Source organism: Haemaphysalis longicornis, unplaced genomic scaffold, assembly GCF_048455015.1.
Source record: "Haemaphysalis longicornis isolate Haplotype H1 unplaced genomic scaffold, Haemaphysalis longicornis Haplotype H1 scaffold_2, whole genome shotgun sequence".
Lineage (NCBI taxonomy): Eukaryota > Metazoa > Arthropoda > Arachnida > Ixodida > Ixodidae > Haemaphysalis > Haemaphysalis longicornis.
In genome coordinates, this window is record NW_027526295.1 from 100464757 (window position 1) to 100481529 (window position 16773).

Below are 16773 nucleotides of genomic sequence, written 5' to 3' on the forward strand. Positions count from 1 at the left end.
ACGTCACATTCCACCCTATAATGCCGAAACTTCGCAAATTGGTACCACCGCCAAGCGGATCTCTGCGTTTAAAATGCGAGCGGACCGGTCTGCTTAGGGATGCGGGCTTCCTCTTCTTCGTTCTGGTTCTTCTACGTGCAGCTTTGCTTTTAAAGAAGCTCATTCAACAACGAAAGGCCTTTTTCTTGTGACATTTCGTGGCAGCAGAACTCTCTCCGACGCTGTGCCGCGCACAAGGGAGATGGGGCGACCAAAGAAAATCCGGACGCCCGAAGGTGACGGGCCCTAAAGAACAAGAAGAAGTAGTGCTGGCCTTCAATGGCGAGGGAGCATTCGACAAAGACTTTTCGGCGCGGACGACGAAGAGGGCACTATACAAATAAGGCACTTATATACTTTATTTTTCGTTCGATTTTGTCTTCTGGTGACGAGTGCCATATGCACAGGGCAAATGGTTTTCAATTACGTATATGGCGCTCGCCGAGTTTACCTTAACGAGACGAACACAACTCTGTTATGACATCAAGCTTGCAGCAATGTGCGAGCTGGCTTACATTTTAGGTGCAGAATACCTTAGGACCGCACAATGTCCGTCCGCGTCGGTGCGCATAGCATTTGCAATCGCAAGAAATCACACAGGCACCGGCACGATTCGAGCCTATGTCTGACAGAGTTAGTGTCAGTCGTCTTACCCTGGGCTACGACCATGAGTTAGTATCCGAGAGTCAAACGGCTTACTCCCTCGCCTGTAACGGTGCGGAGTACCTTAGGACCTCCCAATGTCCGCCCGTGTCCATCCCTGCGCACACCACCATCAAGCGAAAATCAAGCGAAATTAGATTTGAGCCGTGAGTTGCTGTTTAATTTAGGAAATAATCAAGGTGCAACTCATGGCTCAAATCGAATGACGGTCGGGGCGCAAATCGGATGTCACTAAGGGGGCAACTTGGATGTCATTTCAAGTCCCCGTACTCCGCACCCTCGCCATCATCAATGGGGTGAAGATGCTGCAATTTTTCTATAGTATTTTGTTAACTTTCTGCGCTATTGGTTTATTACCTCCAGTTTTGTGTTTCGTACGAAAATATTTATGAGTCTTATGCCATGCGTGTACTTACCAAGGCATGTCATACCAGTCCTGAAGTCACTCAGCCTTACACAGAAACTTACTCACTTCGGCCAAACTTAAAAGCTTTCTGCCAGCGGTTGGACTCCATTCCCGTTGGACTAACGTAACATGCAAAGTTCACTTACAGCGTCAACAGGACCGTGTACCTGGTTCCTGGCACCACCGAAGGATACTTGGTTCCCAACGTCCAGGTTTCGTTTCTTGAAAAGGGTAAAGTGGTTAAATTTATCATGGTCATTCCTTTGTAATTCATGAGTTAAGGTTTTATTGCGTGTGCTAAGTAATTATTTTTGCTCTCTATTTTTATTATAGTGAAAACCTAAAAATAATAAATTGAGTCCCTCCTTGTCGCCCAGTGCGGGCAATGGTAGGTGAAGCCCTTCGCATTGCGACATTCTTCCCAGATGAAAAGTACATATGGCGCGAGCAACCATATTTTACCTGGGAATTTGTAAGAACAGCAAGGCCTTATTCCTGCTGGAATTTTCTGAAGCATAAACCACTTGGTACTCTTTCAAATCAAACACAGCCAGTTCTCAAGCCACCTTCTTATTGTTTCTTTATACATATCTCAACCAACAGAGAATTTATGCGGTGCCAATGTGTCTCATTTAAAGCAAGCTATCAAGGACAATTTCATAATAAATGCAAAATGAAGGCCTCCTGTTAGAGACATGCGTTTTACCGCTTTGTTTCTCGAAAGTCAGGGAATGATCTGATGCATCGCGCATGGTAAATATATTAGGCTACCATAAGCCTAGTCTGTTTCGTCTAGAGAATCAACTCGACTCGTGCGGTAAAACAGTCATTATTTTGGGGCGCAGCTATTGCTGTTTCAACATTTTTAATGGTACCTAAACGTTTGCGAGAAACATGGATAATTTAGTGGGGCGGGAATTTTAGTGATTGCTGCTTAGCCAAGACGAAGAAAATTAAAGTTACTGAAGGATGACAGCTACCCACGAATTGTAGTTTACCTGTAAAAGCCAGATGAAAATATGGACAAACTCTCTACTCATAATTACATGGTTTCTCTCGCTTTCAAAGCCCGCAAGTCGTCTTAGTGTTAGGTTGTTGTCAAGTTCCCCATGGTCATCGAACACATATCCCTGAGGTTTCCACCACTGTTTTTGAGTACATCCATCCAACTACTCTTTAATTGCTTGCTTCATTGCATTCTCTCCATTCCTTCTTCTAAATTGCTCTCAGAACTAACTTTGGGCGCCATAAAGCGTGTCTTCATGTAAAGTCAACAGGAGACGATGCGCTAACAACATTTTGATTGTTTCGACGTGTTGTTTTTCTTACAGATAAGCTGTTTTACCTCGATCACCCCCTCTTGGTGTCAGAGTACGACAACTGCGACATACTGCGTGTGGCTCACCGATCAAACGGTGAGTTTACGTGCAGTTTTTTATGCGGTTTATAGTTTTTTTCTGGCCACTGTAGGAGTAGTTCAATGTGTTATAATAGAGCCGACATTTCACGCATACCATCAAGATAGTTCTGCGCATGGATTATTAGGCTAAAAGTTTTACCACACGATCTTTACGAGCTACAGAATGTTAACACGGTGGAGTCACCTCCTCTTGGCGATGACAATAAAATGCGAGAACGGAATATAACGAGGTGTTACAGACTAAATGGGAGTAAATGCTGGTTTGCTCGATTTCAAAGTAAATCCTCACTTGGCTTAAACAACAAAATGAGCTCCCTTTTTACATAGACGTAATGGTACGGAGGTGTCGAATCAACCTCCCCAAACAACATAAATCTGCAAAAAATATATAGGATGGCAGGATAATCTCGCTTCACTTCAGCAGTCTCAACCCAAAGAAATTATAACGGTGTGATTGTGTGACCAAAGGGCGCGTCCATCTACGTGATGCCTGATGAGCTGGGCACCACATGTGTGCAAGTAGCCAAGTATCCCACGTATACGCGGTTCTTGGAAGAGTCAAGGATGTTTTATGCCAAATCGAGTGTTCAAATTACCGTGTTTGTACTTACTTACTGCAACGGAAAATGGAAATCAAGCTATTTCGTTTTACATATCAGAATGAAAATTTGCCATCCCTTCCTGTAAAAAGTTCAGCGAAGCGCGAAAGCTAAAAAGCCCGTACACCCGTCGCTGAAGGTGCGTTCAATCGATCGTTAAATATTAAAAGAACAAATCACAAACGATGAACAAACTTACACATGGTAAAAAGCGCACTAGAGGGGGACAGAAGAAAAGACAGTGACACGCGACGAGCGCTAAACATCAACTGGGGCTTTATTGACAAGTGTTTCTGGGCATTTGTGTGTATGTATATAGCCTTTCTTGCCACTAAAGCCTCAGTTGATGTTTAGCGCTCGTCCCGTGTCACTGTCTTTTCTTCTGTCCCCGTCTAGTGCGCTTCTTACCATGTCGAAGTCGTATCACCGACTAGCCCAAATTTCTGCGTTGAAGAACAAACCCATGCGACGATTTCGACGATTTTTCGCGCACTGAGCAACACATTTACAAAATAAGACGAAAGTATGCTATTGTACCCCTTCTTCATGATCGGTGTGCGTATAGCCTTATCTAGAAGCGTTCCTTCTTCGAGATTTTCAAGTAGCCGCTTTGAGACAATGAAAACCATGTTTAACGTGCTTCTTTACACTTGCCCGATGTGTCTAATGCCGGCACACACGTTTGCTCTTACGCTTGAGCGCAAACCTGCCCTCATTGTTTCGGCAGCTCAGCTGCTTGCACAATTTTGGAAGGCCAGTTTTCAAACGTTTGTTCTTTCCGTGCCCTTCGGACTTCCTCCTCCTCCGGGGCAGCTCCGACGTAAGGGCCGCAGTTTCTAATTAACGGAAATGTGCCGGCTTCGCTTTTGCCGGTGCTCGTGTTACGACGAGCACGGCTTCGCCTCTAGAGATCGGAGGCATCGAATCGGGGTGCCCTGATAACTGGCTTTTCTTTCGTGACGGCGGGTGGTTTCTCTTCCACCGTCGAAGTCACAGGATCGTCGCCGACGCTTATTTACGGCGAGCTCTCTATGTGGTGTGCGGCCCTGCTTCGCACGTGGACTTCAACCTTAACCATAGAGTCGGTCGCTTTGCTGCTCGAGCTGTCAGCTACGCACACAGCGCTATTTTGCCCAGCGAGTTCGCAGTCTTGAACTGGGTCTTTCTGCATAATAAGCGAACTTCTACCCGTGTCTTTCGGAAAGACAACGGTTTCCTCAAACAGTCTCCACGAAATATCGGCTACAGTTTCGTCTAGGGCGTTCGGCCCCGACGTCATGATGGTATCCACAACCGGGATGTTATCACCACGCTCCAGCTTCGCATCACCTGTAGAATCATCGTCCTTCGAGGTCTGAAGTGGTGTGCTTTTGCACATATCTGGGGGCGTTTCCTCCCTGCGGATCGCAAATAAATCCGCTTCTTTGCTTCCAGGGATATCCTGGCCTTCCTTTGTCTCCTCAGTTTTAGTGCTTAGGCCACTTTTCTCTTCTTTCGCATTTTCCTCACATGATGAGGATTCCGCCTTCAACCACCATATCTCGAGTCGCCTTTTTAGAATCTCGATTTAAGCTTTGCATGCTTTTTCCTGTCCCTCTCCTTTCGCTCGCTCATTTCGGCCTTTGCCTGGCGGGCTTTCTCTTCTCTCTCCGCTTTCTCTCGCTCCCTTTCAGCCTCTGCCTGGCGGGCTTTCTCTTCTCGCTCCGCTTTGTCTCGCTCCAACTGAAGTTGTCTCTGAAATTCTTTCTGTCCTTCTCTTTCAGTCCTCTCAGCCTCTTCTTGTGCTGCCTGTCTTGCTTTCTCTGCGTCTTCTCGCACTGCCTGTCTTGCTCTCTCACCCTCTTCACAAGCTTTTTCTGCCTCTTCTCGCGCTGCCTGTCTTGCCCTCTCAGCTTTCTCGTTTTCTTTTTGTCTCTGCGCGACCAGCTTTCGTAGTTCGGCCCCTGACAGGCCCAGCTGGCAGCCCAATGATACGATTTTCTCTAAATCTATGATTGCAAATGTATCGCAATCTAGTCGCAATATTCTAGCCTCTAGCTAGGTATTATGAAACTCAGATAAAGTTAACAAGAGCCCCAACTTATAAAGGCAGTAGTAACCTATGCCACAAAAGTTCCAGGCTCTTTCTCCTCCTTACCGCTCACATCAGACGTCCTGTCGCGGACGCCAGAAATTGTCACCGTTTCCTTATGAGGTGCACTGTTAAAAGATGTGGGGAGTCGACTCAAGCGAGCAAACAACCCCACCGAATCTACAGGGCACAGGGGACTAAGTGGGTGGCCGTCTGATGTGCGGCTTTCGCTGACCAGAGCGGTACGAATGAGTCAGAGCCTTGAACGAAAACAACACAAAGACCTATATTTCGACAGGCAAAACACTGTACAAGCACGAGGACATGTAACGTAAGCGAGAGGTAACTTAGAATGAACACAAATGCGGGAAAAGTACAAATACAAAATCTACAATAAGAAACTCTAACAATGAATATTAGGAGGTAGAAAAGTGAACTAAACGAAAACAGTTCGATGCATACTGAGAGACAGAGCCCCACAATATTCACCGACCAGGCTGGACGATGCACCGCTGTCGGAGGCGATTCGGCTACCTGTGAAGCGTGGCTTCATCGTGGGACAGGCCGTCCGAGACGTACACGGTGATTCGAGGCCCGGGATTACGTTGGAGTCCTCCAGGACGCGGGTCGCCGATGGTGTGGTGTACAAACTGGCAGAAGCCATTGTCACATCACGACGTCCAAACGTAGCTGGTTTGCTTGGGCGCAGCTTCTCTTTTTATAACCGTGCCGGCGCGGAGAGAGAGAGCACAACTTCCCTCTTTCTCCCTTCTGGAATCATCGGAGCGCCTCAGCACTGGCAAGGCCACGCTCGCCCCCTCGAAAGAACTCGAAGCTTCGGTGAAAGCTGAGCGGCGGAGCTTTTATTTTGGTATTTTCTTGCCGGCGAGTCAGCGAGTGGTCGGGGTTGCCGCCGCTTCGTTCGAGAGAGTTGCAGTGTTTTCTCGGGGCGAATAGAACCAAAACTGAATGCAAGGCGTTGCGCTGCTGAGCACGAGGTCGCGGGTTCGATTCCCGGCCGCGGTGGCCGCTTTTCAGATGGAGGCGAAAAGCAAAAACGCCCGTGTGTACGAGATTTCGGCGCACGTTAAAGATCCCCAGGTGGTCAAAATTGATCCGGAGACCTCCACTACGGCGCGCCTCATCGCCTGCGTTACGTCGGCGCATTAAACCCTACAATCAATCAACCAAAACTGAATGAATCGAACGACTGTAGCAAGAATTAGGCACTGTACACTAATATGAAATAATTATACGGTACTTTTAAACGTCGTACGCTCGAGTTTGTGGCAGTTCTATAAGGAAATGTATTATTTTTTCGGCAGAATTCCATCCGTAGAAACTAAAAAAATCTTTATTTTTTAATAATGAAGCAAAGCACATCTTCATTACTCGCATTTCATTCATTATCTGGAGGTTTAACGCAGGCACAGAAGCACCCACACCGACGCTATGGAGAAGATGGGGACCTCCGACAATACCGCGTATGATATTGTACCGCAATAACTCTGTTAGAATGACAAGTAACAACAGAATAATGTGTATCAAAAAGGGGCTTATTAACTTCGAATTTCTCCGCGCGGTTTTACCGGAGTATAACCTGGCTCGGGACCACACCTCTGTTTATCTACGTTTAGGCGTTGACGTGATACGGTTTGCCGCTTTTGCTTCATCATTAAAATTCGGTACACCATACATAGAAATTATAATAAACTTGCCCTCCTAAAATACGCTCGCTGGGAAAACCTTTGGGACTCGCACTACTTTTGTGACAAGGATTTCATTATATCAGAACTATTTGTCACAAACACAAAAACATTTTTTACACTTAATTTACAGTCGAGCAACTAGTACATAGCACGCGTTGACCAACAATAGAGCTAACTATATACAAAAACTTCCGATGACCAGCGAGCTTTTAACACGAGTTAGTGTAGAGTGTAGAGCCCTCAGAAACAATTCGACCATCTTCGTGCAAAAAAAAATCGTTGGCATTTTATTTGCGTTTTTCCAGCAACAACCTCCACTTCTTTTAAAGCAAACGCGATGTACTCTTTATGCTTCGTACGTAGGCAAAAATGAATTATATGCTTCCGGAGACGAATGAAGTAATTTATTCAGACAGGTTAGGTCAAACGCATCGTGGTTGGTAAAGGTCCGGGACGAAAACTTAGTTGGCTGCTGGGGTCCAAGCCCTCCAATCATCCACCCTGTAAACGGGCTATTTGAGGTCACTTTAGGAAGGTTTGCGTCTTTTAAGGAAGACCCAAAGGACATATCTCGGTGTTTTGTGGCTCTGTTGGTTCTAAATTCCCGTTTAGTATGTACGAACATATATACTGTCGTCATCATGCTTGCTGCAGTCTTGTTTGAGGTGTTCAACGTCGCGTCGGTTGTCGTTGCACATGGTGTACTGATGAAAGAGCGGCGGCATGGGAGCAGTGCTGTCTTTTTTGTTTCCTTTGGCGAAACCGTTATTATTTATCTTTTTTTCGCGAAACTGGGAACGCATGTCCCACATATATCGCTAAACCTTCGCGTCATAGTGTATTCACTCTGAGCTTCGCACAGTAGAATTTACACGCCCCGAAGCCGAACCACAGGCCTTCCAACTAGTTAGAGCACTGCACGGGCCGGATTTTAAGGCCCGAGCCCGGCCCGAGCCCGCTTTGTGAAGCCCGAACCCGACCCGGGCCCGTAACACCGAGCCCGGGCCCGGCCCGGGCCCGGGCATTCATAAGTGAGCCTAGCCCGGGCCCGGCCCAGGCCCGTCGTTTCAAGCCCAGGCCCGGCCCGGGCCCGTCGTCTCAATCCCAGGCCCGGCCCGGGCCCGTCGTCTCAAGCCCAGCCCGGGCATGGTCTTGTCTTTTTTTTTTTTTTTTTGAGCCTAGGGAGGGCCCGCATGTGTGTGACCAGGCCTGGTCTTTGACGTTGAAGAAAATTTGTTTATTATATTTGGTCGAGTGTCTTCATAGCGGGAAATCAGACGGAGCATCTAGTCTGTACAAGCACGCCCTGAATTGTAACGCAAAAAATAAGGGTTTAAAAGTACACGTACTCACACCGTCTGCAGTTCACGCCACATGGGCGTAATAATAGCTCGTATTCTTACACGAGACACACCATCACCTTTGATGACCAGACTCTTGGCAACTTCATGTGGTTGTTTCGGTCACAAGTTGGTATTAATGAAATTTCTTGCTCTCCATTTGAATCCACGAGTATGTGCGTGCGTTGAAATATTTTCCCTGGAGTGGTTGTTAAGCGGTGGCGCTTCTCTAGCACGCGAGTTTGATTTCCAGCCACGGCAGCTGCACTTAGATTGGTTCGACATCTAAAACACATGTACATAGACATAGGTACACAGCTCCAGGATGGCTTAATTAATTCCTTCCCCGCTGGGGCATTCCTTGTAACAGTATCTTTGATATGTTATACACCAAAATCTAAAATCTTGATGCAGTACATGAAATGTCATTAAATTTACAGTATAGTGACTATCAGCCCTAGCAAAACACGTTTTTAAAACAATGTGTACAACTAACATCAAGAAGCGCGTAAAAGTAAACTCAGAGTATTCAATTTTATGCTCTTTTCTACACTTCACGTCGGAACTATTAACGGCCGGGCCTATGAATTCAAGCCCGAGTCCGGCCCGGGCCCGTGGCGTCGAGCCCGAGCCCGGCCCGGGCCCGCGGCACCGAGCCCGAGCCCAGCCCGGGCCCGCGGCACTGAGTCCGGGCCCGGCCCGGGCCCGCCGATAATCGACTTCGGGCGGCCCGGCCCGGCCCGCGGGCCGGGTCGGGCCCGGGCTTTTGGGCCGGCCCGGGCCCGTGCAGTGCTCTACAACTAGTTCTCAAGGTACTCCGTAAAAACATTGGTAAAAACTGAACAAATTTAGATACACAGATCTACTCCAATAACAGGTGCTTAATACAAAACCTCCGCCCCCGAACTGAGCAAGCCTATTGACCCTCGCCATCCTCACTAAACTGCGGTAATTGATCGATTGCCAGGGCGTACTCGTCTTCTGCGTGTAGATCCTGTACATTAGGTCAACACACGCAACGAGGCCACTCATGACACAGCATCTGTCGCCGATCCCGCCCCCTAGGACATGTATACTTTCATCACTTTGTTGCTTCCGCCGGATGTCAACGAAGGTGCGACAGCGATGAATATTTGCCATAAAGGTAGGCAATGAACACTTGAGAAAAATACCCCACGATCTTACCGGCCCATAGATTTGTACTTCCTAAGTGAATTTCTGTAAATATCTCTACATGAATGTGCGTGCTACAAGCAAAACGTTTTGTAACACCTGTAGGCTTCGCATTTGCGCATGATACGGGATAGCTCTTTCGGACTCCGGTGGCATCGCATGAAAACTTTTGGAGCGGTGAATCCTTTCCACTCCGTCTCGCACGCTATCTGTGGAGGGAATCAGTGCTTTACATTGCAAAATTTGGTAGCTCTGACACAGACGAGGACGCTGAGATGGTCACACGAAGTGCAATACTCGAGCATTTTTATTACGCGACATTTTCCTATACGTGTATGCAAAATTTGACGCACGCGCCAATACGTATATAATCACTGATATCCGGCACAGAATTAAAAGTGCCGCCGAAACAGTGCTGATGCACTGATCGTCAGCGTTTGCTGTCATTTTAGCCTGTTTTTGCCTAGTGCGTGAGTTGATTTTCATGTTTTGCCGCAACTGTACACTTATCGTTCCGAGAACTTCCACAACATTGCTTGAAGTGTATCGCCAGCCATCCCACCGAGCCATTCTTTACTTGGTTGCTGCGCTCCCTGAAATGGTGTTTTACAATTTTGGGTTAAAAAATTCACAAGCTCAGTTGGAGGGTACCCGTTGCTCGAGGGAAACGTACTTCGGGCGTTAACCACAAAGTCGTTCGTAGTAAGAACCATGCCGTAATCACCGTATACCATTGAAGGAGATACTAACCGATGGAAAATTTCTCAGTCTACGACATCTTGTTTTATGTTTTGAAGGCGAAGGCCTAGTGATTATCAGGGTTCATCAGCACCGAGTGTGCGCCTCCTTTTTTTCCTTTCTCCGCCGTTTTTGCTCGAATTACTTCCACACGCAGACAGGCTACGCTTCACGCGACAGCTCCCAAAGAATGAGAGCTCGCCGTAACTGGAGAGTGCAGCTGCTTTACTTGCGGGGGGTCACTTTCTTCTGCATGCGGCACGCGCGAGGCCAACTCTTGTTCCCTCTGTGGCGGTGTGCCTAGTCAGCGCAACGGTAACTCTCTCGGCTCCTGCTCTGGGGACATGGGTTCGAATCACGGACAAGCCCAAATGCGTTTGTATTTATTCTTTCTGCAGTGCCGGCCGGTTTCAGTGGTTGCCGGTAGCTGGCGCTAAGGAATATTTTGCCTTGAAGTGTAGAGTATTTTGCCTTGAAATAGGTATTAGTGAGAGGAATGTGGAAAGGAGTAATAGTTCCTGGTCTGACATTTGCAAATGCACTACTCTGCTTAAACTCAGACGTGCAAGCAGGCCTTGAAGTGAACCAGAGAACGGTAGGCCATTTGGCCTTTGGAGCGCATGGAAAAATAACTAAAGAAGCAGTGCAGGTATATATGGGCTGAGCGTCGTAAAACGTTCGAGAAGCGCACAGTAAAATATGTTTGGTGAGGAGGTTGAGAGCAATGGATCAACGTAGGTGGACAGGTAAAGTTTTTAGGTGCCTATTCATGAAAAGCATGAACACGTAGTGGCTAAGGTAGACTAGAAAGAAGTCTAGAAGATGAAATACGGAAAGAACAGGGCAGAATCCAAGACAGCCAAGGTAACCACAAAAGAGGCAAGGCATATAGAAACTAATAAATGGAGAGAAAAAATGGAAACTAAAACTTCGTTAAAGATGCACAGGGCTGAAAAATTAGTTATGAGAAAGTAAAATTGCTACGATAATTCCAAAGGCAGGGCTTTGCCTTTTGAGGCTAGAGCAGGTTGCTTGCGAACTAAAACCTTTGTGGGGAAGTACACACAAAATGAGGGGTATCTGTGGTCCGCGGAAAAGAAACAGAAACTATGCGGCACATAGTCTTAGATTGCGAGGGTATTTATCCATGTCTACATGAGAGAAATATTCGGCTTCCGTAAGCCCTAGGAATGCTGGGGGACGAAAAGCAGAGAAGCGAATGTTGCCTAGGACAGCTACAACCTGAAACCGGAAAAACAAGTATTTTGTGCCTAATCAGTTTTTGTGCCTGTATTTTGAGCGCTAGTATTAAACGAAGAGTGTAAAACATAGGCATATTAGTTTCTTTCTAGTTTTTGTTTCTAAATGACGCGTCATCACCCCGCTACAAAGAGGATACCACTATTATTCATCATCATCATCAACCTCGCGGCCAACTTCGCTGACAAAGCGGCGTTTTCTTCTACACGGTGCGCTTGTGGCTAAGCGGGAAATACTTTGACTACATGAAGAAGCGTTTATTAAAGTTCGTCTGGAGCGAATACAGTGGCTCTGCACGCAATTGCTTCCTGTTTGTCTACGTCATTACTTGCTCTATTAAGCGCGGATGTCGCCATGACTAGGGCAAGCAATCTCGCTTTTCGCAAGATGTAAGGGCTCACCTTGCTATCCGGACTCCCTAATCACAAAATTAACTATGAGTTTGATTCGTTTGGGGACGCAGAAGGTTACAATGTCACGCGACGAGTAGCACTATTTATTCAACAGCTCTCTAATGCCTCATAAACAACTTACAGGTAAGCAATTCGTGCAATGCAAGCTGCGTTATTTAAGAACTCCTTGCTGCTTACCTAGGTGCTTCAATTACAACGTGCCTTGATATAATTACTGTGGGGTGACATGTGTAATCAAACGTCGAATGTGCGAGACAGCGCAAGTGGCTTGTATTTCGGAATCGGGAATTCACTTTTTCGTTTGTTCCACCCTGAGAGATTCGTTTTTTTGTAATGCAGGTTGCGAGATGTGGATAATACGGGAACGAACGCACGAAATTAGCACCCTTTGCTTCTTCATCTACGATTTACTTTGTGGCGCCAACAAGTTCCGCAACTATGAAGAAGAATTCTGCAACGAGAAAATAGCGGCAACACCAAAATAAACCATAAATTGTGATTTCAGTTCTTCCCCCCCCCCCCCCCTGCCTAGTTCAAGCCACTCTTTTATTGAAATAAACCGCTGAAACGGCGAGCGAGTCGTACCTTTTTCTACAAGCTACTCCAGAGCAAAAGGTTTGTTTCGTCACTCTTGAAAAAGTACCCCTGTCAAGCCCTCAAAATCCATGTCCCTCGACAGCTCAAGACATTCTTGTAAAGTGGTAGTCGGCTCGGCATGTTGCCGACTTCAGAAGCTATTGCGTTATTTCGCAGTTGCGTTATTAATACAAGCAGCCAGAAGTTTCCAATGCTGAAAAATAACGAAGCGGTATACCCAAATATTTTGTGGCAGCACGTGGGCCTGATAATATGAATTTTGATTAAAGTTATTAAAAATCGAAAGTGCAAAAGTGGAAGCGCGGACACGGGACCGGTAGCAACCTAACGCGGGAAAATGACATTATTTGACCAATACCCTCGTTCTGGCTAAAAATGGCCCAGTATTCCTGCCTGGCTATTGTCAGGGTACAAACAATACTGCTAATAGAAGCTTTCATTCACAAGGGCAAACCGGCGCCGACTAGAAAGCAGCAATGTCGGGGGTGGTAGTAGTAGTAGTAGCAGTGACTTTATTTTGCCCAAAAGTTGTGGTGATTGCACCACTGAGCTGTTCGATCAGTCATCTAGACAGCGAGGCTCCCGGTGTTTTGGGAGCTCGGTGTCTTCAGCCAACTGGGCGAGGGCGTATTGCACGTGGGGAGCTGGGCTAGAGATGGCAGCCTCCCACTAAGGATATGTTATGAAGGATGGGATGATTTCTTCTACGTGATGCGGGTATTAATGGACATGACCAAATGATATGGTGAAGTGATGCTCGTTCCACAGAACAGAAGGGGCAAGCGTCCTTAAATTTGCCAGGATATATGATGGACATGAGATGTGGAGTGGGGAATGATAATGTTTGGAGCTGCCTGAGAGGGACTGCATGCCTTCGACTGAGCGATGGTACCATTCAGATTGTTCTTTTGCACTCGGCGGTATTGCCTTCGACTTATCTTGCCACTTCTTCGTCCTCCTCTTCTCTTCCTCGTTCCCCTGCACCCCTTTCTAATCTTCCAGTAAGCGATTTGTCTGGCCACCGCGTAGTTGGGCAAGTTTGGCAGCAACAGTGGCTGTTAGCTATTTACCCACGGGAATGGCGGTGAATTTTAAGCGAATCATGGGTCGTGACACTGTCTTCAACAACTTAATAAAATATTACAACATCTTCAGTGTTCACTATTTTCTGTGTCATTTTTAGCCCGTTTCTTTGAATTTGCTGCTGTAAAAACCAACCTAACTCGTATTTTAATTAACTCAGCACAGCTACTTCCGGTTATGCACCTACTTTCTGCCTCCAGTATGCCTTATGTTGTTTTCGCTTCAATTAATGTGTTCTGTCACCCATGCAAGCGGTTCTGGCAGTTTAGACCGATCCTGCCATTAAATAGTTCACCACCAAGTGTTCTTTTACCGGGGCTTGGCGGCTGAATCGGGTGATAGAGAGGAGGGAAGAAAGCAGGCCACAATTGTCGTGTTTGGGCAGCCCACGAAAGACTATAATACTTACCGAGACGCCTGCTCTGTGCAGTAATTGCTGTTGTGCATTGTCAGGAAAAAGATACATTGGCCGTTTATCCGTTTGCTCCGCTACAAATGTCGTCGATAGATTGTAGTCGTCTGCCCTCTGCCGGCTTAACACGCTCTCATCTTTCCCTTTGTCATGTTCATGCGCGTGTCGTCGCTCCTCATTTCTCGGAAGGTCAACGAAAATGTCAATTTGTAACATTTCAATTTTCCCGCGCTTGCACGTCCCATATGCACTCATCCGTATGTACCGCACTGTAATGCCGCAAGGCGCTGTGGGTATAGGTAAATAAATAAAATATATTAAATAAACAAATCTTATCCTCTAAGTCTGTATCACCATCATAGTCAGCAGGAATGCACATTTTTCTCTGCACTAACAACACATCGTTATCCTATACCACGCCAGATTACTTTTTTTTATTTTCTTTTTCACCTGTGCTTCAAACCTGCCTCACCCCGCACCTTAATGACGACGACCTATTCCACCACACAATGCATGCTTTCCGCTCAAGCGCGCCTATCAACTCAAGATGTTGATAGGCGCGCATTGACAAGACAAGACAAAAACAAGACATTGACCACCTCTCAGCAAAACTCATCTCAGCACCACCTTAGCCCTCGAATTTAAAGGAGCCATGAAGAGAAAACACAAGTTTTGTTCGTTCAAAAGATTGCCTCGCTAGAATCATACTGACATCAGTTTTAATGTAAACGTCGCTCAAATAAACTGTATAATTAGGAAAAAGGGAATCACCATGCGACCCACTAGCTCATTTCCCGCAACAGAACCTACGATGCCATAACAGCCGGCTCTGCGATTGGCGCAGGGCGGCAAAATCAAACTCAAATTAGGCAGAGCTTATAAACTTGCCAAACGAGCTATTAGCCCTTAAATTTAGCGCACATTCCTTGTAAAGCTGTAAGAATGGTGGGACAAACAGTGGAAGTTGCGAAAGCACACGTAAACATAGAAGTACCGATGCGTACTGCTGTTGGTACTGCGCGCACTATGCTTGGTTTAGCTGCACAGGATTGCGGTGCTTTGGGGTTGTCTCAGACGACAGTAGCCGATTGACGCAACCAACGGTGTCTTACGTGACCAAATTTGCTGAGCGAGCACTGTGCTTAACGAAACGAACAAAAACAAGCCAGCTTTAAATACGGTCACAAAAAAACCAAATGCAGGAACGACTTGGCACGGTATGGTGGCGGCATCTAGGTTCACTAACAGTAAACAACCCTTCCCAATCACGGCCGGACTCGGCTTTTCCGAGCGCGGGAGGAGGAGAGTCGAGTCCGGCCGTGTCCCAATCGGCTGCACAGTGATAGGTTCCTGTGATGCTATTACAGACCACGAAAACGCAAAAATTTAGCGGAAACTTTTTCAGTGAATCAAGCGTCGTTTGCATTCGAACAAGTGCTGGGGTCACTATAAAGCACGAGATCTTTCGAATAACACAAATTTGTATTTTGTCTTCATGGCTCCCTTAAGGGCACTTTCGATAACGCCACATACGAGCCCTATAGAATGATTCAAAAAATTAGATGATGTGCGTCGGAAAAGAGATATGTGGGGTCCTGTTTTTGTGACCACACCGCCACCCTTGGCAACGGACCTCTTCACTCGGACACGCTCCACATACCTCCCAAAGGAACACCACCAGGCTCTGTTTTTCACCCCTCATGCTCAAAATCGCTCTCCTCAAGCTCCCTTCCCTCCTTGAAACTATACATGGTCTTTCTCGTGCACTGTAAAAACAATCCGTAATTTTACGGACAAATTACGAACCAGATGGCCGTAATAAAACAGAGCCGTGTTGCGTCTGATGCAGAACAAAGAAAACACCCGTAATTTAACGGAACTCCGCTCCGTCCCTCAGTATACGGATGCTCTCTCCGTTACACGGCAAACGGAATCTTTTTCTGCCTTGCAAAATACGGGCGTTTCCTCTGTATGATGCAGAACAGAAATAGATCAGTTTATTAATAACTGCAAGAAATATATTGTGGTGTCGATCGTCGGGAATCGATCGAGAAGCGAAAACTGCGCCCCCACAACATTCGTGGTGTAATGAATGCGGCTCTGTTTCGTTAGTGTCTAAAGTGTAGTAAACTTACTGAGGACCATGAGGCCTATACCGCTCAACACGAGCGCTTTATCTTGTCTTTACGACGCTCCGGCGACGTCGCTGCCCCGGACCTGCAAACTGCACATGCGTGTGTCACCGGCACACTTGTAGAAAATATAAGGTCATTTGCGTGCAAAAGCAGAGTTGCAGAAGGTAATTAAGTTCTTAAGGAATCAATATCGGCTGAAGTATTTAGCCTAAAGCTTAAAAACAAAGCAAAGCGAGCACTATCCATGCAGTGCGAAATTGCAGTCACAGCCAGTCACACACATTTTTGCGAGGGCTTTCTCGAAAGAGCGGACTTGATGGCGATCAACTATTATGGCGGCTTCGCGGAAACTTACCGTAAAAACCCGCGTATAATACGGACCCGCGTATAATACGAGGTGTAATTCGGGGACAGCAAAATTAGAAAAAAAGTTGGCATCCGCATATAATGCGAGGTAAAGACCACAGAAAACATTTATTTGCACTGCAGTTACCGTTCAGTCATTGTCAGTTTTCCCTGGCACTGTCTCCCGACTTGAGTTTAGTCATCGTCAGGTTCGCTGCCGCTGTCTCCTGAAGTCGCCTTGTCGGAAATGTCTTCCCACAGAAAGTGGTCCTCAGTGCCATCAAGGGCGTTTGAAATGCCGCATTTCTTAAAAGAGCGACTGACGAGCTCCTCTGGGATGCTGGCCCACGCATCCGCGATCCAGCCACAA

General features: G+C 46.7%; 1 protein-coding gene across 3 annotated transcripts in view; it reads left to right on the forward strand.

The window, feature by feature from the left end:
- Positions 1-16773, forward strand: part of LOC144169061 (uncharacterized) — a 39390-nt gene that overhangs the window by 6870 nt on the left and 15747 nt on the right. For 2 of the 3 annotated variants that reach the window (XM_077698058.1, XM_077698060.1), the window contains exons 4-5: positions 1257-1339; positions 2440-2523. In XM_077698058.1, the coding sequence (XP_077554184.1) occupies positions 1257-1339; positions 2440-2523 (167 nt within the window). Of the gene's footprint in view, positions 1-1256; positions 1340-2439; positions 2524-12170; positions 12401-16773 lie in introns of those variants that run through there. The other variant, XM_077698059.1, reaches the window with a different exon arrangement.